The sequence below is a fragment of the Dermacentor variabilis genome, chromosome 9, assembly GCF_050947875.1.
Source record: "Dermacentor variabilis isolate Ectoservices chromosome 9, ASM5094787v1, whole genome shotgun sequence".
NCBI lineage: Eukaryota > Metazoa > Arthropoda > Arachnida > Ixodida > Ixodidae > Dermacentor > Dermacentor variabilis.
The window spans coordinates 8,755,478-8,778,079 of NC_134576.1; the positions used below are offsets into that span (position 1 = coordinate 8,755,478).

At 50.6% G+C, this 22,602-nt stretch overlaps 1 protein-coding gene across 7 annotated transcripts in view; it reads left to right on the forward strand.

Moving 5' to 3' along the window:
• The window catches only part of LOC142558600 (uncharacterized), a 473,120-nt gene that overhangs the window by 355,517 nt on the left and 95,001 nt on the right, over positions 1 to 22,602 (forward strand). For all 7 annotated transcript variants that reach the window (XM_075670756.1, XM_075670754.1, XM_075670751.1 and 4 more), the window contains 2 exons: positions 3,777 to 3,962; positions 10,743 to 10,863. In XM_075670756.1, the coding sequence (XP_075526871.1) occupies positions 3,777 to 3,962; positions 10,743 to 10,863 (307 nt within the window). The remainder of the gene's footprint in view (positions 1 to 3,776; positions 3,963 to 10,742; positions 10,864 to 22,602) is intronic.

Genomic DNA, 22,602 nt, shown 5'->3' on the forward strand with positions numbered 1-22,602 from the left:
GATCATGAACAGCAGGTTGCCATTATTTTTCAAGAGAAAAGTGTATAATGGATGGATGGAAACAACTTTATTCTGAATCCGACAAATTTCATGACCCAGGCTCAGGTCTCCCATGAGGGGACTTCGAGGCCTTGCCTCGTCGCCGCCTCTCGGGCTTGCTGGGCAGCCCACTCTTGTGTCTTGAGGTTGGAGCTGCGCAGAGCGGCGGCCCACTTCGACGCAACAGCCTCCGGAGCTACTGCCATTGTAACTGATGCAACCCGACACTCGCACAACATGTGTGACAGCGTCGCTCTAATTGCACAGACTGCACGGAACTGGCAGCCCCGCTTGTGTGGAATGCGGCGAAGAAGAGACTCTCGAGCACCTCCTGTTGCGGTGCCCGTACTGCGCTTTGTGCGTCGTATCGTCGCGTGGGACTGCCTTGCGACACGGAGGGAGCTCTTCTGTTTCCCGCAGCGCACGCCGCAGCGCACGTCAAAAGAGCGCTTGCTGCCCTCCTTGACTTTTGCTGCAAAACACAGCTCAGAGCGCGGCTATAAGCCCCGCATCGCTTCTTCTTCAACCTTGTCCTTTTCTTTTACCGCTTTCTTTCCTTCTCCTCCTGATCCTTTTCTCCCCACTACCTTTACCCTGTGCAGTGCTGTGGAGGTGTCCTCCTTTGAGAGACAGTTACGGCACTGCTCTTCTCTCTTCCCTTCTTCTAAAAATCACTACTACACTACTACTACTTTCCTGACATAATTTGCAAAGAGCAGACGGGTATTGCGCGGGGAAAATGGGCTGCAATCGCACCGGACTGGGGAATGTTTGTGTTTGCAATTGTCGCCAGATGACTGCCTGGTGACGTTTCAGCTTGGGGTGAGGTGGGGGAGCAACCGTCTGCCTAGCTGGTAGTGCTCGGTGATGTCATTGTACCTGACCAGGCGTTCTCGCGTGTTTTGAGCCAGGAGTTCCGAACTGGAAGAGGCGGTCTCCGATTCTGCGGTGCGGGTCAGTTCTCGCGCAGAGCGGTGTGCTACCTCGTTCAGGTTAATGAGGGCCTCATCAGTGGGGGTGGCGACGTGCGCTGGAAACCATATGATCGCGGTGTTATCGAAGTGCTGTCGACCAGCTTTCCTTAGAATCTGGACAGCTCCGGAGGAAATGCGCCCCCGCGCGTAGTTGCGAACTGCGGATTGTGAGTCGCTAAACACTACCTCGCAGAGGGGGTCGGTAAGCGCAAGCGCAATCGCTACCTCTTCTGCTGTTTCGGGGAATTCCGTTGCGACACTACACGCGTGCGTAAACCTGGAGCTAACGTCTACGACTACCGCCGTGAACCGGTGTTCTCGTGCGTATTCTGCGGCGTCTACAAAGCGCGTAGTCCTCTTTCCACCCAAGAAGCGCAGCAGTGCCTTGGCACGGGCCTGGCGTCGGCCCCGATTTTGCGAATAGCTTCTATGTTTGACCCGTTGGCTGTTATATGCATGCCTAGGATGCGTATCTTCGGGACTCGGGGAATGCAGGAGCCGTCTTGCGTATAAAGGATTATGTCGTCACATTGGCGCGATTCGGCTGTAGGCTTGGGCCGGCGGCGCGAAAAGTGTATAACAGTTGTGTCTTACGAGTACTCACCCACGGGGCAGAAACCTGGAGGCTTACGAAAAGGGCTCTGCTTAAATTGAGGACGACACAACGAGCTATGGAAAGAAGAATGATGGGTGTAACATTAAGAGATAAGAAGAGAGCAGATTGGGTGAGGGAACAAACGCAAGTTAATGACATCTTAGTTGAAATCAAGAAAAAGAAATGGGGCATGGGCAGGACATCTAATGAAGAGGGAAGATGACCGATGGTCATTGAGAGTTACGGAATGGATTCCAAGGGAAGGGAAGCGTAGCAGAGGGTGGCAGAAAGTTAGGTGGGCGGATGAGATTAAGAAGTTTGCAGGGACAACATGGCCACAATTAGTACATGACCGGGGTAGTTGGAGAAGTATGGGAGAGGCCTTTGCCCTGCAGTGGGCGTAACCGGGCTGCTGCTGCTGCTGCTGCTGCTGCTGCTGCTGCTGCTGCTGCTGCTGCTGCTGCTGCTGCTGCTGATGATGATGATGATGATGATGATGATGATAACGAGCGTGGGAAGGGGCTACTGCCATGGAACACAGTATATATTCCTTAATTATACACACGTGCACCCGGTATTTCCTATCACAGTACGAGCACCGATATGCCTAATACGTGTACCAGCAGGCCTTCAGAGCGTTTTCGAATGTGCCTGTGGCGGTTTGAGACCTTAAGGGCAGTAAATGACATGCATTTATTTTTTCCAACTGGCCAATTTTTCTGATGTTTTCGCGGCCACTAGGGAGTTCGATAAATCGAACGTGGACTGTGCAACTGACCAAGATACTTCAAGTGGTCAGGGGGGTGAACGAGTGGCAGAAGGACAAGAACAGAAAGGACCTACACATTGAGGAATGAAGGGGAAAGGAAGCATGCTGCCACCATTTTGAAGGAGCTTGAGCTCAGAAAACAAAGTGCTGGCTGATGCCGAGATGCAGGTGTCCCTCATCCAAACCAAAATAAACTCGTTAAAGCACTGAAACACAACACTGAGGAGTCGTGCACGGTTTGAGAGGATGTCTGGACAGTTGAGGTTGACTTACGAGCTGTTGTGAGGGAATCTCAATTGTGACAAGGTTCGGGCCTCATACCACTGAGCTTGCTATCAGTTGATAGAAATAGCTCATATTCGAAAATATTTGCTTCTGCATGCATCTCCTTTTTATTCGTATTTGAGAATGTCCGACTCGATTTGCAATTTTTTTCGAGGACATTTTAGTTGCTGTGCATTTTACTAACCCCTCCCTTCTATTCTCTTTTTGAATAACATAAACACTACTCCTTATTATTCAAAGGGGATTATGTCGTTTCTTTTCAACTTTTTTCATATGGTTACCAGAGAGTGACTGCATCGGGCAATATGGTTTCAGCCCGTCTTGACATAAAACATAGTTCTGCATCACTCAGGGAATTTTGCGAAGGCACTCAGGGAAAATCTGGATAACTCAGGGAATTTGGAAATGTCAACTTGGTAGATACCCTGCATGTGGTGTGCGCATCGCTATCGGTGATATTACGGGGCTTGTTGGCCAGCGTCACCTGTGTTTTCTCTCTTTGTGATGGCGATAACATGGCCTCAAATGTGTGCTCTTCACCACTGGTTGGTTGCTCATGCTGCCTCAAAGTATAAGAAAAAGTGTGATGGCTCCCGTGCACAATGCATCACTAAGTTTCCTGGAGAGACAGATATATTCGTGTAGGCTAGACTGTTGCAGTTGATGACTGATGGTAGGGGTGTTTTCAGCAGAATAGTCTTACGCTTTAAGCTAGATTTATATATATATATATAACTGAGGGGGAAAGTTTTGTTTTTCAGGTATGTTAGCTTCTTTGCTTCTGTTTCATTTTCTTAGCAAAACATCAGCATTGTGCCACATTATGAGAGCAAACTTGGAGCTTTGGTGCACTATTAGTGCAGTTATGTATGCATCACGCTTATGTCGCAATCTAAAGACTGTGGCAGAATGTCCAGGATAGCACCTTAAAACAGCGCAGACAGCACGAATGCGATAGGGCACATATGAGTGCTGATCGTGTGTGTGCAAAATGGAAGCTTGCATTATGTTACGAGGGTGTGATTGTAACTCAGTAGAACCCGCCTTCTTCTCGCGCGAGGAACAGCCCACATCCTGTGGTGCAGCAGATGTTAATGCCCGCCCGCGTGCACAGTTCCTGATGCAGGGCTGGCTGCACGAGAAGCAGCACGAGGGAGCCGGCCCCTCGTCTGGCGAGGGCCCCCCCGTGTACGTGCGCTGCACCCGAGACACGGCCAGTGGTGGCATTTCGGCTGCCCACCTTCGCCGGCACAGTGGCTCGGCTGGCACCAACTGCAGTGCTGCCGGCTCGGCAAAGAAGGTACTATTGTGTTGTTTATGTACAATACAGGACAGACGATCGGTAACGTAACTAATTATAGTGCACGATTCTGACTCCTCCATTTGCCTTCCCATAGAACTTCAGCTACAGTTAATTTCAGTTAATTTGACCCTGATGGGACCAGTAAAATTGATTAAATTGTCTGGCCGTTGAGTTAATGGTGTTAAACAAGATGCAGAAAGAATACCAAAACAGGTCGCTGATTCAAGTGATTGTAATTGCCAGATTCTAATGCACCCCTGAGCCAAACGCACACCAACTCTCTCTTTCCAAAGTAGAAAGCTAATGTAGAGATGACATTAAAGCTCCTAAACAAAGTAGAAATCTAATGCGAACTGAATTTTTTAACCAGAAAAATAGGCAAGGGTCTGATATGGGTTTTACAGAAGCAGCCGGTTTCTAAAGTCAGTGTCGTTGCAATATGTTGGTGTTACGCGGTAAAGCATACAGATGTCTCAAGAGCGATTTTAGCTTTGTTTCCTATTGTACAGCACAGGCTATTTTGTGCCAAGTGTCTTGAAAAAAACAAGACAAGGCTAGAATCGGATAAATACCATACTCAGACATTGTGAGTTACAGTTATTGCTTGAAATTCTTCATAGGGCAGGCAGAAAACGGGCACTTTTGACTGGAGGTGACACCTGTTCAATGCATTTACTGTCCCCCTAAGCTCTACCGAGACATACACAGCTACTACAGCGGGGTCGCTATTGGGGCGAGCATACGGGTCGGGCGGCATGCATGCTCACGTTCGAATCGTGCAGCGAAGGCTAATTTTAGGATCGAAATAATGAACATTTGGGCCCATATATATGCATGGGCAGCCGGCCAGAACGTTCAGTCTCGATCAAATTTACAGAAAAATTAAATTAACCAGTCTTGAATTAACGAAAGTGCTGTATAATAAGCATGCCGCTTTAGTGCAGCCACGCAAAATGAAATACCAGTAGCTGTCAGGAAAGACCAGGATGGCAGCAAGCGGAGGTTGAGAAGCCGAGTGAAGAAACAAAAAAAAACAGGGAACCAAAAAATGCAACAGCGGCACATTGTATGTCTGCAGGCTTCCTAGATGGCATTCACTCTGGCCTTCTTCAGCTTTGTGCAATCTGCATCAAACGCGTGTGCATCTGTGCTTTTTGGCTTTTCGAAAAATAGTGTTTTACAACTCCAGCGTTGTGGAAAATGGTTTCTAGAATTTTGTGTATGCTATGCTTTACTGAAATTATATCTGTTTGAAATTTTGACAGTCCAGCCTGGGGGATGTGTTTCGCGTTCGCCCATGTAGATGTGCACTGTCGCGCAAAGTGCAAAGCGCACCTTGACTTCAGCAACTTACATTATAAGCAGTGTAGCACACGGTGTGCTGCGATTGCACCAAGCATTCATTATATTCAATATTTGATTAGCATACATGCTGATATCAGCCAAAAAGGAATCTCACTCACGGCAATGGGCCAGCAGAGCATTTCTTGCAGAATTCCGTCGGCGGATTGCCATGCCAATTATAACGTACACCTGTTTTCATCATTGCTAATATGCAACCGTGCGATTGGTGGGTTCGCACAGAACTGGCTTGCTGGTCGACTGGCCGAATAGCCCGTCCCAAATGTGCCATTTGAAGTTGCTGAATTCAGTTGCAATTTTTTTATCGCAAGAAGCGAGCCACAGGCAGATCCTTGTGCTCCTGCCACGGCCATCCTTCGCATGCTCAGCGCAGAAACCGTAGGCCTGCCAACAACAAAGTGATGAATCTTATGTGCTGCTGCCACGTGGGTCTCTCTCACAGACTCTATCAGATCGCAGGTTTGGCTTGCTTTGCTAAATATAAAATGCAATGCGAAATTCCTTCTCTAAATTAAAGAATTGTGAAATGCATTAGGCAAAACGGGATGGGGTCGGATTTGTTATCACTCGCAGAACCCCAAAATGTTGTTAGCACAAACCAGTTTGAAAACTCGGTGGTAAATAGCGCTGCCACTGTTTGACATTTTTACTAGGGGTGTACTTGAATATCACAAAAATGAATTGAATTGTGAACAATCTAATAATTCAATTTGCGAACTTGCACCAAACTACCATAATTATAATGCAACTAGCCCAACAGTCACTCCTGTATTTGACCGTCATGCCGCCCAAGCAAGCGTCACTTTGTTTTGGGCGCCAATGGAGCGCCGCAGACCGGCCACACCCTGGCTGACGGGATGGCGAACTTTGTCATTGCGAGTCCACCCCGACATCGGCCCAATGCAGGATGGCACACTGACGCGTGATGGTGCCGTACAGTTGTTGGTACATGGCCCACATGAGACAACAGGGCCACAATTGGCACTTGACCGGGGTAGTTGGAGAGGCATGGGAGAGGCCTTTGCCCTGCAGTGGGCGTAGTCAGGCTGATGATGATGATGATAATGATGATGATGATGTTAACACCAAGGAGGTGAGGGCCCTCTAAAAGTGAAGCCAGTGGCCGCCATCATCATAGTAGAGGCAAAATGCTGAGTCACCGCAGCAAAATGCAGAGGGCACTTTACCGATGTGCCATTTTCATTCCAAGCAGGAAAGCATGCAGTAACACACATTGGTGGTGTTGTGTATAACAGTATACTGCAGTACAGCGTTAGTGAACTCAGTCGCATGTACTTCAAAGCAGTCAAGTTGAGCGCTGTCACTGTGAAACCCCACAGCTACTGTGTAATCCCTGATTTACACCTGAGATGGTTTAGTATCCATAAGTTGGCTCCCAATATTTTTTTATGAGTATGAAGAAAATCAAACGGTGCATTCCAGAGGAACCAAAATGTAGGGCTTCTCAGGATTATCATCAGTACAGCTACACATTGCCCCAGAAAGGTCACACTTTTCTTATACCTTATGAACTTGCGATGGGCCTTGGCGCACCTTATGCACTGATCTAGAAGCGCCTGTCTCCTCAAGCAACATGTCTTACATGTCTGGCGAGCATCCGCCTTCCGAAGGCCTTGTTGTGAGAATCATTGTGAACCTTGTGTTGTGTGCTTGTGTGCCTTGTGAGTTCGTGGTGAACTTAATTCTCTTCAGCATCAGCAGGTTTGAGGTCGCTCAAATGCACTGATGACATCGCCAAGGCCATGATTTCCTCTCCTGCAGTCCACCCTCTGTGTGTGGTGCAGGCAACAGAGACAAAGCAGTTGCCACCTTGTTTTCAAAACTTCAGCAATATGGCACTGTATAGGCATAGCACACTAGGCCACCTTGTGATGCACGTTGTCCATTACTGTGAGAGGACAGGAGCATCATTAAGGTTTTCCTCTGTGCACAATTACATGTGCAATTTATTGCATGTGATTTTTTGTGTCGGTGCTGCTTCATTGTGCACCACAAGCTAAGGTTGTGCATTAATTCTTAAATTGCAGCGAGCATGCAGCATACGAGAGACAAAGCAAAGGTAACACATGTGGGGTTCTCACACACATACTCTTGGGACAAAGGAACGACAACACAGTAGTGCCAACAATCACAAGGGCATTTATTGCACCTTTCATAGATCAATGCCTGCGAGCCGAGTTGCTATCCACAAAACATGCCGATGGGCGCGCGACAAATCTAGAAGTCCGACTCACTGCGACCGGATAGCAAGCAAATATGTTCACCCCATGCTGGATCCCAACGCCTGGTCGTTCGCGTGTACGGTCACGCGAACGGTGGCGCGTTCGAAGGCGGCCACGCGAGACGGTCTCACAGAAGCATGGATCGGCGCACGCGCGGGACGTCCGCCACGCTCGCCAGCCCACCGCCCAAGAGAAAGCGTGTTCTCCCTTGCGACCAAGTAACCCCGCCACAGCTAAAGTGCAACACTCGCGCCATCTCTCGCACTGCGCTTCAACCACTCCGACCACCGCGGGCGCCAGGCCACGCAGCGAAGCCGCACTGCAGGAGATGCTATGCGGGAAAACAAGATATCAGGGGACGCGCGAGAGTCGCGCATCCCCACACACACAAGCGCTGACTCGCAACTCAGTTTGTGGCTTGGTGCAGCATCGACACAGATTTACTTGCAGTGACTGCACAACACTCTGAAAACCGGAAAACCGCCTGACGAGCGCAAGCTGGCACGAACATTTGTACCAGTTTAGCATACCACATATGGCTGCCATCTTTACTACACACCGCCCAGCAGTAGTGGCTGCGTTTCGATGCGGACGCCATTTCGAGATGGTCTCTTCGCACGGTCTGCTGTCGATCTACCTCGAACGACCCATCACAAGAGTGTCCTAGTGCGCTGACCGCCTGACACGGAGCGGCGCACATTGCATGAACTTGCTAGGGGGCTCATTTTCAGACCCGTTGACCGGGAGCAGACTGTGCTCCACCTGACAGTGTGCCACAGTCGAGGCATGCATAGCTGTGACCCCTGGTCGCGTTTTCATCTGTTGTGTGAATTGGTCCTAACAAGCTGGCAATGAAAACAGAGCCTTTAACTATAGAAAGAATCCATTGGCTCGAAAGACAACAAAGAAGAAAGCTAGGCCAGTGATATGAAGCTCACTGACGCTCAAGAAAAAACGAGTACTGAAAAATTACAAGTTAACTGACTCAACAACTAGTCTACTAAAGCAAGCTGGTATGCTAATCATGCAAAATTGAACTAAACTGGCCCGACTTAAGTTTCTGTCTCAATTAATCCATGGAGATATAAACATAGACACATCTAAAGTTATCTCTTTATCACATATAAGACCAACACGTCATAAACATCCACACAGGTACAACTCAGACTGTTTTAAATGCTCCTTTTTTAATTGTGCAGTTAGAGAGTCGAACCGACCATTCAGTCACGAGCACTCCGACTTTAGAAAATGTTCTAATGTTGTTAAAGGAAATAATACGTGCATAACTATTTATCACTAATTTTACATCTTCTCTTCTACATTTTTTAGCTGTATTATGTTCTCTGTGTTCAGATTTCGCACTTGCTTCTCAAAAATTGTGCTACCTTTCTTTATGTTGATTTAATTTTGTTTCAGTATAGTTACGTTCTTTATATTTGTTACCGTTGACTTCATGTATAATATTGTAACACTGTATTGCATTGTCACATACTTGTATTATGTATATTTTACACTGTGCTTATATATGTGTCCTTTCTGCTATAATCTTGTGTGAGATCAGAACTATTGTTAAATAAATAAATAAGTAAATAAATAACCCACAAAGCCCACTTGCGATGAAAATGGAAAAACCTTCGTGCTTTCTTGAGGGAAACTGGCAAGCACTGCTTCCTACAATGTAGGAACAGTGCTAGAAACACGGGACACACACAAGTGGAAAACATGCTGCAGTGACTAACAACTGATTTATTGACCCAGTGGAGGAGGTTTAAAGTTTAAAGAGAATGCATCGTCAGAGGCATAAAAAACATCAGAGAAGGAAAGCTGTGTGTTTATCGCTCTTGCATGCCTATAATGAAAGGTAAATGCATCTAGTCCTAGGTGGGCCAATAGAAATGCAATTTCTTTGTCAGATGTGGCATGGATACCTCGCGTCTATGAACCTGGGTATCTGAGATTTTGGAAACGCTCATGCTTACAGTGGCTGCATGTATTCTTGGGGGCCTGAGGCATGCATAACCTTGAAATTTTCAGTTTAACTAGCTTTTAATCAGCGCTATAAAATGACGAGATTGTGTTGTATTGATACTATGAACCACGCAATAAGGAACGAAAATGGCTGCTAAGAACTGGTGGACGTTATAAGTGGTCACAACAGCCAACCCTTTCGTACCATATTTACTCGCATAATAATCACACCTTTATTTCTTTAAAAAAAAATTATGCAAATTCAGGGGTGCGATTATTACGCGGGTTAAACTTCCAGCAAAAAAAAAAGGATTTTTTTTCATCCTGCATTTGCTGCGGGATGACAACAGGTCAACAAATAGGCGGCTGCCGCTGTATGTAGTGCGGGACTCCAAAACAAAAATGGTGGCCGGCGGAGCAAGCCGAATGCACCGAAAGATTTTTTTTCTTCTCATGAGTACATTACGTGCATTGAAACAGTTTCTTCCGTATCAGTAAGGAATAATATTGTTAACATGAGTAAGCTTGCGGCAATAACATAGCCATGTCCACTTTGAGGAGACAGAAACAGATGGGCGTGCTTAGCTGCCAGTGACGTAGGAACACATGGCGGGCATGCTGCGAAAACTGCGGCATTTGTCTTCACTACTATTTTAATGCGGGACGTTTCCGCTAAGGGTGGGCGAATAACTTAGCTGTGTTAAAAGCATTGGCGTAGAATAGGATACACTTTTAACGTATCAGTGTAAACGTGGCTGCTATCGTTGCCGCTCGCGATTTGTTGCATGCCCACGAGTGCAGACAAGAAGAATCAAAAGGTGCCTTTTTTGTTGTTGTTCTTGTCGACCACAACCATTATAAAGCCTACACATAATAAAGGCAAGTTTAGTTGTAGCTTTTCTTTGTCATGGAAGTGTGGAAAGTGATGAAAGGAATGAATAGGGGCATCTGCTTAAGAATGTTTGGTGCGTGCAGACTGCTTGGTTTGTCTTAAAGAGTCGTTCGCGCAGCATTCGACAGATGGTAAGCACGATTATATTAGCTAGACTTGGCACACGACATATCGCTGTGGGAAGTTCGGGGTGCCATCATTACTCTGGAAATAAAGAAAGCGAATTTCGACGACAAAATTCAGGGGTGCAATCATTACGCAAGTGCCATCATTATGTGAGTAAATACGGTGAATGTGCTTGTGTGCGTGCAGCGCTGGTTGCGGCAGGCCATGTTTGAGTCGAGCGAAGACGTGCCAGACGAGGGGCTCCTCCTGGAAGGGGCCGAGCTGCCAGTGAGCCCACTGCTCGAGGACAGCATCTCACCGCCACCCGGTATGCACCAGCACACTTCTTTGTGAAATTTTGTGCTAACACTGTATTTATGCGAATATAAGGTTAAGACCCGTCCTTACCTAGCAGCTACAAACCTATTGCTTTGACCTATTGTCTCTGTAAGCTCTTTGGAAAGATCATAAGCAGTCGCCTTGTCCATCTCTTAGAAAGCAATTCCAGCTGAAACACCAAATTCCACTGTAAACAGCTGTATGCTGTTTACAGTGGAATCTTGTTGATGCGATCTTCGTGGAACCGGAAAATAAAACATTGCATCCGAAAATCATATTATCCAAAGCAAGTGCCAAAATGTATGAAAATAGGCGTACTCAGTTACAAACTCAATAGGAAAGGTACGTGTGGTGTCGAGTGATACTGCTCTGGTAACATGTTCTGTGGAGCGGCACTTCTCGACTCCACGCGAACCGCAGCCAACGCACTTTTATTGGGCAACATTCAAATAGCTTGTCAGTGTTGTGGGGGTTCCACTCTGCGTGCAGCTAGGGCTGAAGGCGAGCTCCGGATCTAGCCCCACGCAGTCGCTTCGTGGTACTCCAAACCCGTAGCGCGGGAATCGCGGCTATGCCAGGTTCGAACGAATAAGGCAACCAGCGGCGTCAACGGTAATAATGTTTATTGCTATTAGCAATAACAAACACTCGCAGAGGGACGTCCTCTCAGTAATAGTAGTAAATAGGCTTGCCTCGTTGCCTGGGTGGGTCAGACAAACGAGATCACTCACGAGTTGCGGCAGGTGCTTTCGTCCAGGCAGCAGGTGTCCGGCGTCCCAAGAGCGCAAGTCTCTCCCGGTGGCGCGCTTTTATGCCTTCTTACCTTTTTGCGAGGGGAAGTCCTCCTCGCCCGCCGGATACGTTTCCCTTTCTCGTGAGCTGCGTGGGGGGAAAGGGGTACGCGCGTCAAGAGAGCGACGGGGAAACGGAGGGCGCGTAGTGCCTCTCTCCCTTGTCTACGCCGGCTCAACCCGTCCGCCACGTGCGAACGGGACGACGCAAGTACGCGGGAGGAAATGGGGGCGGGTGCTCCCCACATCCTCCCCTTAAGAAGGCCCTCGGACGCAAAGAGTCGGACACCGCTTTATTCGTCGAGAATGGCCCAGAAGCCGGGCTCCATCTCCTGGGGCTCCTCCGCCGCGTCCAGATTTGTGGCCGCCACCTCCCTGTTGTCGCTGTCGGCCACCGCCGCAGCATCTTCGGTCACTCTGCCAGCCATCGTCTTCGCGGCTGGCTGATTTGCCGTCCCAGCAGTGGTGCCTGGGTGGCCGGTCGCCACGTGGAGCAGCCATTCCACGAACTCATTTTCGCGGGCCGCTCGGGCCAGCATGGCCTAACAGCTCCATTTGGTGGTCATTGCTGCGGCGGAGGCGTACTTGTTCCTCTCGTCTGGAGCCGGTGCAGGGCCCCCTCGGTCGTGGCTCTTGTGGATGCGGACAGCGCCACAGCCGCATAGTCTTGTACCCGCCGGCAGGGGCAGGCAGGCGCCCTCTGCCCTCCGGTCGGCATCGCTTAGAGTCCGGCCCTGGAAGAGCCGGAACAGCCGTTCCGGAGGCATTCCGATTCGTGCCCTTTCCTGCCGGCGCCAGGGTCAGTCGGATACGTATGCGGCTGGCTGGTCAACGCCATCCTGTGACGTCCAGGTAGCCACGTCCCGGGTGCCGCGGCTTGGCTGCCTGGGGTTCGTTGCGCCGGGTTCCCTTGGTGGCCCTGACTGGGCATCGGACGGAGAAGTCAGGTGGTGAGGTGATGGGTCCACGAGGAAACGGTGACGTCGTCCGTGATGGGCCGGCCCTGCGAGCGTCCGGGGTGAGGCCTGGCGACCCCGGACGCCCGCAGGGAGGAAATGGGTGAGGCCCCATTTCCTCCCTGGTGGGTCGAGGGCCCTCGAGGGGACACCTCAAATGGTGGGCATCCCGCCGCCGATTCGTCGCAGCAGCGCTTAGAGTTGGCGTCGTGGTCCATCTGTGCGGTGGAAGTCGGCATAGATAACTAACACTCACATTGCACGTAACGCCTTGTACTCCACCGGAAACATCAAACAAGCGCGGCAGTGCTGGAGGGTTCCCTCTTGCTACGCAAGTTGTAGCGCGGCAGTGGGCTCGTCGTTTGGTTCTGGCTGCTCTCTCTCACCGATCGTTGTTGAAAGAGGTTCTGGTTTTCATCCCACTGCTCATCACGCTGCACGTAGCGTTTCAGGTCGCATACATGTACTAGCCCGCTGATCGGCTTTCCTTTCATGTTCTCGAGCCGATAAACGAGCGAGGAAACCTTCTCTCGCACTTGATACGGCCCAGTCCGCTTCGGTGCCAGTGAGGCAGCGAACTGTTTGCTAGAATCGCTGAGAACGTGCTGGCATCGAAGCACCAGATCGCCCACTTCGTAGCGGACGTTCCAATACGAGCGGTCGTACTGCGCCTTCTGTTGCGCGCTAGCAGTGCGAAGATTACGGCGTGCTTTGTGTAAAGCTTCCATGATCTTGGCACGTAGGTGCGTCGCGTATTCAGCTCGTGCTGCAGGCGCGATCTATATTCCGCTGCAATCCACGAGAACTCTATCCATCGGATTTGGCAGCTCTCTCCCCAGGTTGAGAGAAGAAGGCGCATACCCAGTCGAGCGGTTCACTGTCGATCGCAATGCAAACCTGATCTCTGGAAGGTAGGTATCCCAGTCCTTATGTCTTTCAGAGAACACAACAAGCATGTGCTTAATGTTGCGATTGACCCGTTCAGTGGGGTTCGACTGAGCATGATAAGTTGTCGTTTTCTTGTGCTTAATGCCAAGTGCAGCGCACGAGTCGACGAAAACCTTCGCAGTGAAGTAAGACGCATTGTCCTTTATCAACTGCTCCGGAAAGCCAAATCTGGTGAAAACCTCGATCAACTTATCAATGATCATTCGTGCTGTCAGTTTTCACAAGGGGAACAGTTCGACCCATTTACTGAAGTGATCTGTGACTACAAGCAAGAATTTGTTCCTGCTCGGTGTGGTGGGATACGGTCCCATGACGTCATACGCCGCGATTTGCGAGGGAGTCTGGCTGTCGATAGGCTGCATGAGGCCGGGCGGTTGTCCACCTCGGGGCTTCACGCTTTGGCACACATGACATGAGTGTGCGTAGCGCATCACGTCCCGTTTCATGCCTGGCCAGGTAGCGAGGAGACACAACTTAACGTAAGTCTTGGGGCCGCTCGCGTGCCCAGCGATACACGAGTCGTGAAAGTAGCGTAGCAGTGCTCCTCGCAACGCGCGCGGTATCACCACCTTAAACGCCTCACTTGTGTCGTCCTCGGTGGGCATATACCCCAGCAGGAGGCCATCGGAATTCAGCAGATAAGAATCCAGCGCACTCACAGCATCACCAACTGATCCCGAGCGCTTAGCACCGACAGCAATACCAGCTGCCTCCATGTGTGCGGCGGCCGCGCCTCCCTGCTCCCGAAGCTCGTCGAGCACTTCGACAAAACGGGCCCTTCTGCTGAGCCTCGAACAGCTCCTGTCTGCTGAAGACGACTCCTGCTGAACCGACAACATCTACGTGGTTCACGCTCTCGCCCAGGATCGACGGTTGTTCCGCGTCCCTTACTTGGGCCTTTCCATCGCCTCGGATTGGAGCTCGCGAAAGTGCGTCAGCTGCGGCATTGCTTTTTCCTTTGCAATAGCGCACGGTGAAGTCGTAACGCTGCAGCAGCAGTGCCCAATGCGCCAGGCGGCCACTCGACTCGCTCAAGCTCTTCAACCAAGTGAGAGCCATGTGGTCAGTCTCAATCTTGAATGCCACTCCATCGACGTAATAGTCAAACTTTCGCAGAGGGAAAACTATCGCGAGGCACTCCTTCTCTGTAACCGAGTGGTTCCTGTCTGCCGCCGTCAACGAACGACTCGCGAACGCAACCGGTCGGAGATTGCCTCCGTGCTCCTGAAGCAAAATTGCACCTAAGCCTAGGTCGCTTGCATCTGTTTGAATCACAAAAATCAGGCAGCTGCAATTCGGCCGTGTCAGCGAGCACCTTCGTGAGGCCACGGAGTGCCACCTCCTGCTCTTGATCCCAAGTCCACCGTTTGTCTTTCCTCAAGAGCTTCGTCAAAGGCGCTTGCACTGCCGCGCAGTCTGGAATGAATTGGCGATAAAAGTTCACCAATCCCAGAAAGCGCCTCAGTTCGCCGATATCTTTCGGCGACGGGTACCTCAGTATAGCCTCGAGCTTATCCTCACTCGGCAGGATGCGGCCGTTGTCCAGTGTGAATCCCAACAGCGCGATTCTGCTCGCAGCTATCTGAGCTTTGTTCGGGTTCAGCGTGATACCCGCGGACCTCAGTCTGTCTAGGACGTCTCTCAAGTGGCGCAAGTGCTCCTCGAATGTTTTATAATAAACCACTTTGTCGTCCAGATATGCGAGGGCATGTTGCCACTTCGCGTCTCCTAGTACTCAGTCCATCAACCTTTGATAAGTAGCGGAAGCTCCGACCAAACCAAAAGACATTCTCTTAAATTGAAAGAGCCCCCGGTGACAAGTGAAAGCTGTTTTCTCTTGTCACGCTCGTCCATTTCGACCTGAAAGTATCCACGACTAGCATCGAGCGTCGTAGAGTACTTCGCCCCGCCTAGGTTAGACACTGAAGAGGAAATGGAGGGTAGAGGGTACGCATCCTTCTTCATAACCTCATTCAGCCTGCGGTAGTCTACACAAAGGCGATAGGTATCGTCCTTCTTTGGGACTAGAACTACCGGGAAGCCCCATGGGCTGTTCGACCTTTCCACCACGCCTGTGTCGATGAGTTCGTCTAAGACGCTATCAAGTGCTTTCCGCTTAGTCAAGCTAATTGGCCGAGGATTACATTTCCATGGCGCAGCGTCACCCGTGTATATCCTGTGCCTGACTAGCATAGTGCGGCCGGGACGGTCAGTGAAAATTGCGTCGCATTCGTACAACAGCACCGACAGTCGTGCCCGTTCTCTCTCCGGCATATTGACCTCTGACAAAAGCGGGTGCGTTACTCCTCGCAGAACAGTGGCGCACTGTTGCGCCACCGTGTCTCTCTCCTCGCCTGCGCCGATTACGGTTCGCTCGCTTGACTGTGGCCGGAGACTGGCGTGTCTCCGCTGCCACGGGCGCTTTTGCGAAAAGCTTTAAAGCACCCGTTCCGTTCTCTCAGTAACCTCCGTTGCCGATGTCTATTACAATGCCCGACTTGACGAGAAAGTCTCAACCCAAAATAGCAGGCACTGATGAACCCGGGAGATGTATGAGGCGTTGTTGCCTGACGCGTTTATCCCAACGGATCACTAACCTAGCTGCACTGCTCGATTGTGCTGTGCCGGAAGCAAGTCAGAAGGTGGTTTCATTATCTCTCAAGAGGATATTGTTCTCGCGGAGATGATGCAACACCTCGTCACCAAATAATTAAGCTCTTGCTCCGGTATCCAATAATGCAGCGAATTTCTTTCAGGCTATCGTTAGCTCGATGAATGGCGCCTGCGAGTCCGCAACACCTCCTACGCAACAAGCCGAAGGGGCAAGTAACTCGATACCACCGGCTATGTTCAACATCGCCGCACGGGACCCAAGGTGGATCACCGGCGGCCTCGCCCATTTCCCGAGCCACACGCTCAGCCTCGGCCCGGTGTGTGGCCGCAGTCACGGGCGATGTGCCCTGGTCGGCCGCATTGGTAGCAGCGGCCGCTGAAGCCTCGGTGGCCTGGGCGACCGTCGCTCCACTCCGGCCCGCCGTAGCTTCCTTGAACTGCGTTCGGCGTGCGCCACTCCTCCAGTCTCGCATCGGCCTCTCGTTCCTGTCGCGGCGCGCTGAGTGCGGCATTAATCGGTGCTGTTCTCAGCGCGTAGGCGTACGGGTCCAAACTACGAGTCCCAACATACGGGCCCCAACGTACGGGTCCCAACTACGCTGGACCTGCTGCTCCGCGAACGATGCCGACACGTGGAAAGTGATCGCGCCGCCGTTCCATGCGCAGCGAGGCTCGAGTGACAGCGCTGCGGGTGGAGGCGGACGGTATGTTTGCGCCGCGAGAATGTCTCCCTGGATGCGCTTCGCCTCGGCGGCGACTTCGTCTAGGTCTCTAAACCTACACCCTCTGAAATAGGCCGCGAAAGTGGGGTGCGCCTGCCGTGTGACGCGCTCAACTTTCTCTTCATCGGTGGCGAGAGTGTTCGCGAGACAATAAAGTTCGTCCATCGCTCGAATATATTCCAGCAGGGACTCGTCCGGATGCTGGGTACGAAGCTCCAGCTCTCTCCTCAAACGCCACTCGTAATTGGCTGGAAGAAATTTTTCGCGGAAGTTCGCGCGGAACTCTTCTACTGTGCGGCATCGGTGTCCGGTCAGTCGGAACCATCGAGCCGCCTGGTCGGTCAGTGAAACCGAGATCACGCGCGCGACTAGTTCGGCTTCTGAAAGCCCGGTTGCCTGCTGGTAATACAGCAGACGGTCGAGGTACTCACTTGCACTCGTGCGATCGTGGTACCCACTGTAGGTAGGCATGTCTACCTTAATCCGTGGTCGCTCGCTCTGCGACGAGGCCTGCATTGTGCCTTGCAGGGCACCGGCTAAGCTCTGCATGATTTGCAACGCATTTTGCAGCATTGCCTCGCTAGACGGCAAACTCTCGCCCAAAGGGCCAGATGCCTCCGCTGTCCGGGTCAAGTTATTTAGTGGCAAGTGTGCCTCTGTGTCCGCGATGCGGCAAGGGGCTCGACGTGGTACGCCTCGTATTAGGGTTAACCTCTGCCCACGTGGCATTTGCGCCAACCTGTCTGTTCCACGTGAAACACTCAAAACCAAAGCTGCTGGTTTGTTCAGCAGCTGCCGCCGCGTTAGCAATTGGCTGCTGACTTTGCGTCGCTACATTTGACAACATGAACAAATCTGAGAGGTCAGACAAGCCAGCCGCCATTGTTTGCTAAAACGTGGGTAGTCCTAGCGCCAACACCAGAAGACTCGCCGTGTTGCCGAATTCAATCCACGTTGGTAGTTCCAAATGTGGGGGTTCCACTCTGCGTGCGGCTAGGGCTGAAGGCGAGCTCCGGATCTAGCCGCACGCAGTCGCTTCGTGGTACTCCCAACCCGTAGCGCGGGAATCGCGGCTATGCCGGGTTCGAACGAATAAGGCAACCAGCGACGTCAACGGTAAAATGTTTATTGCTATTAGCAATAACAAACACTCGCAGAGGGACATCCTCTCAATAATAGTAGTAAATAGGCTTGCCTCGTTGCCTGGGTGGCTCAGACAAACGAGATCACTCACGGGTTGCGGCAGGTGCTTTCGTCCAGGCAGCAGATGTCCGGCGTCCCCAGAGCGCAAGTCTCTCCCGGTGGCGCGCCTTTATGCCTTTTTACCTTTTTGCGAGGGGAAGTCCTCCTCGCCCGCCGGATACGTTCCCTTTCTCGTGAGCCGCGTGGGGGGAGAGGGGTATGCGCGTCAAGAGAGCGACGGGGAAAGGGAGGGCGCGTAGTGCCTCTCTCCCTTGTTTACGCCGGCTCAACCCGTCCGCCACATGCGAATGGGTCGACGCGAGTACGCGGGAGGAAATGGGGGCGGGTGTTCCCCACAGTGTGCACTGAAGTTCCTTATTTTTAATGTTCGTAAAAAAGTTCCTCTGGAAGTTAAGGAGGGACACGTGTTTTGCATCCCAGTAAATGGCAAAAAAATAGATTTTTTGAAAATCGCATTTTCAGTTTCTATAACTCTTTTTCTATCTGATTCCCGAATATCATCACTGTAAACCACGTGGAAGTGCTCTAAAAAATTTGTTTTATCAACCAAGGCGACAAAAAATCTGGGGGAAATCAAGAAAGAACAGCATTCTTCAAGCCACAATATTTCCGAAACGCCGCAACCGAGCGCCACCATCTTCGTCTTAGAAAGCACATTTCTCCGTCTTCAAATTTACTGCTTCAGCTGTCTCCTCCATACAGAAACAAGCAAACAAAAAGCAAATGATTGAAGGTCATGCCGGAGTCTGCGATTGGCCGTGCCCACCATATGACTCCAGCACAGTTCACCATTGGTCCAGCGCTCGCATCGTCTGCTCGGCTGTTTGCATCTCGCAAGTCTGGACGTCTCCACTCACCGTAATCTCGACATGTCAAAACAGGTGCTACGCGGACATCACAGTAGCGTGGCCGATCCCTATGCTTGTAGACATCTCAGACTCGCGGCTAATCATTCCAAGCATTGGCGATGCAGACTTCGCAACCAAGATTCACTCGCGGAATCCTCAGACATGCGGCTAAACCTTTGAGCACTTGGTGCTTCGAAACTTGGGACCAAGCACATCACGCACGCAATCCTCGGACTCGCGGCTAAGCATTTCGCGCATAGGGAGTCTCTAACTCGGCGATTGAGCACATCACGCACGGACTTCTCAGACCCTCACCTGAGCATTTTGTGCATCGGCGCCTCCGACTGCGCGACTAAGTACATCGAGGGTGGACTCCTCGAGCTCACGTCTAGGAATTTTGCATGTCAGCACCTCGGACTGCGCGAATAAGTGCATCAAATGTCGACTCCTCGAGCACGTGTGAGGCATTTCGCACATCAGCGCCTCCGACTGCGCGGCTTAATACATCGAGTGTCTACTCCTCGACCCCGCATCAGGCATTTCGCGCATCGGCCCCTCGGACTGCGCGAATAAGCACATCAAGTGTAGACTCCTCGAGCCCGCGTCTAGGTGTCACACTGATCTAGTAGGCCATGCGGATGTTGGGAGAGATGGAGTCGGGAGACGCAGGCGAGCACAGCAAACAGATTTTAATTTACCCAAACTCGAAATAGAAAAGTCAAAACTCGATAAAGAAAAGTCAGAACTCAATTGGCAAAAAATAAAACTCCACACTTTCATAGCCAAAACAATGTCCTTATCCTCGCCTATGTGCGTCCTTAACGCTTCTTGCGGAAGTTTGGCAACCCTGGCCTATGGTTGCACGCTAACAAAAAGGAACGCTCTTACAAAGTTCCGTTGTCACACGTAACTCCAAGTCCGGTGCTCCTGCCGACTTCGCAAGCTTTGTTGCCTTGGTATCGACCAGCCAGCTCCTCTGTCTCGGATGTTGGTGTCCCGAACTATGTTGGTGATGTCGCACTCCGGCCTCCCTGGTTAGGCCTACGGCTGGGCTCCGCCACTACCTCTCTGAGTGCCGACGAAAAGCCCCAGGACTACCGTTCATGCTGGTCTGCCGAAAAAGGGGGATACAATTTCTGGAGTACCCGGCAGCGCCGTGGGAGGCTGCAGAAGGTCCAGGGAGCCTCGCTCAAACGTCGCCGAGGTCGATGGCCACACCCTGGGTAGACAGCGCCACGGGCCAGTCTGAACCTCTATGGCTCTTGTCGCCAGTGCGAAGCTGGTTCTCCAACCTTCTTGGCCCAGAGCCACGTCGATAATCCCAGCTTGGCGCCGCTTCTCCTCCTATCACACCTCGGGTCATGCGCCGAAGGCTCGTGCCGTTCGGACCGGTCAGCGCACATTGTCCTCTTCTTTTCTTTTTGTGCCCCATGCCTCTTACATATGACATAGGCCCCCTTTTGTGGAGTTTTCTTTTTTTTTTTTTTAAACACTGCCTTCTGTCGGTCTTCGTGGTGGCGAATTTGACTCTCCCGCTGTGACTTGGGTGCTTTTTCTTTCGTTGTCGTGGCTTACAACACATCGCCACACTGTCACACACGTTTCACGACATGCACAGTTCACAACGTTTGCGAGTTCATTGTTCTCACCACTTTACACATGTACACTAGTTCACAACGTTTGCAAGTTCATTGTTCTCACCACTTTACACATGTACACTTAATCGTCCGTGTTACACTCTTACCATTTCATCTCTCTAACGCCCTACTCATGAAATCCACCCCACTACTACTATAGCTCACATCGCACTACTTCTGTCCGCCCTGGGAGGTCTGCAAACACTTCCTCGAATTTATGAATCAACTTCCTTAACTTCTGTACTTGTGTTGCCGCTATGGCTTCGTTCAACCTAACCCTCTCTGCTCCCAAGGTCTTCTCCCCAAAATAAGTGTGCACTTCCCCGTGGCCTTTGTCTATGGTAATCGCCGTGCAAAGTCTAGTCTTCTCGTCGTTCTTCCCCCTTTCTATCTCCTTTCTCTCTTCGTAGTTTTTTACGCATTTCGCCACTTTCTTTTGGCATATATCACATGATTTCACATACTGTTTCACATCACTCTGCACCACGATCCAAAAGAACTCTTTTGTGATCCTTTCTAATGTATCCTTTACTCCTTTGTGACTACCATGCCCTATCTTCAGTACCGTGTCCCTCAACTCCTTCGGGACCATTAACTGTAGTACTTCCCTACCGAACACATACACTTCCAGTATAATAGGTTATTCTTCTTTATGAACTCCACCACTGTCCTACTCCTTTTCCTTCGCACCAGTTCTCCTACCTTTAGTTCGCACTTTCGTAATGATTCATCCCTGTTATGAACTTCTTTAAGGGGGGACGCGCCTTTCGCATCATGAAAAATTTACAAAAGATCAATTTTTTGAAAATTACATTTTCAGTTTCAATTGCCCTTTTTCTCTCTGATACCCAGATATCATCACTGTAAACCACTTAGAAGTGCTTTAAAAAATTCGTTTTATCAGCCAAAGTGGCAAAAAATCTCACGGAAATCAAGAAAGAACAGCGTTTTTCAAGCCACAATATCTCCGGAACGGCGCGACCGAACGCCGCCATCTTGTTCTCATAGGAAAGCGCTTTTCTCCGTCTTCAAATTTGCCGCTTCAGCTATCTCCTCCATACAGAAACAAGCACACAAAAAGCAAATGTTTAAAGGTCGTGCTGGAGTCTGCGATTGGCCGCGCCCGCCATGTGACTCTAGCGCGGTTCGTGATTGGTCCGGCGTTCGCGTCTGCTCGGCTCTTTGCACCTCGCGAGTCTGGACCTCTCCACTCGCCGTAATCTCGACGTGTCAAAGCCAGCGCTACACGAACATCCCACTATCGTGGCCAATCTCTATGCTTGTGGACGTTGCAGACTCGCGGCTAAGCATCGGCGACGCAGATTTCACAACTAAGATTCACGCATGGAATCCTCGGACATGCGGCTAAGCCTTTCAGCACTCAGTGTTTCAGAATTCTTGACGAATCGCACCACACACGAAATCTTCAGACACACGGCTAAGCAATTCGCACCTAGGAAGTATTCGACGCAGCGATCAAGCACATCATGCGCAAGCTTCTCAGACCCTCGCCTAAGCATTTCGCGCAGGTACAACACTGGAACTATATTCATACTCGCACAGAGTTCTGCACCTCACTTTGTTTGAAACCCAGGCACCATGCTCTTTGTAGAACAGCAGCAAAGAATGCCATACAAAAAGAGGGGGTGGAACGAAGGCACACCAGACCAGAGGCCGCATGCACAAGAAGCCCCCCACAATACAAAACACCCCAACGACTACAAATTTGGTGCCCTTTAGAGAACTGAAGAGAAGGTGAAACTTCGAGAGCTGTTTTCTCAAAACTGTTGTTTTGCCTTTCTGCTCAGTTTCTGGAGCTGATTTCTTGATACTGTGTAGCATATTTTTACTCTTTTTTTTTTTTTTTTGGTCACGTTCCTTGGGCTACAGTGCAGGTCGGGACATTCTCGCTTTCTTATGTTGACCCTTTGTAAGTTTACGATATGGCTATTCGTCTACCCCGAAAGTGTGCTTTAATGCAAAGGTTACGTGAAAAGTGACAATCCAAAA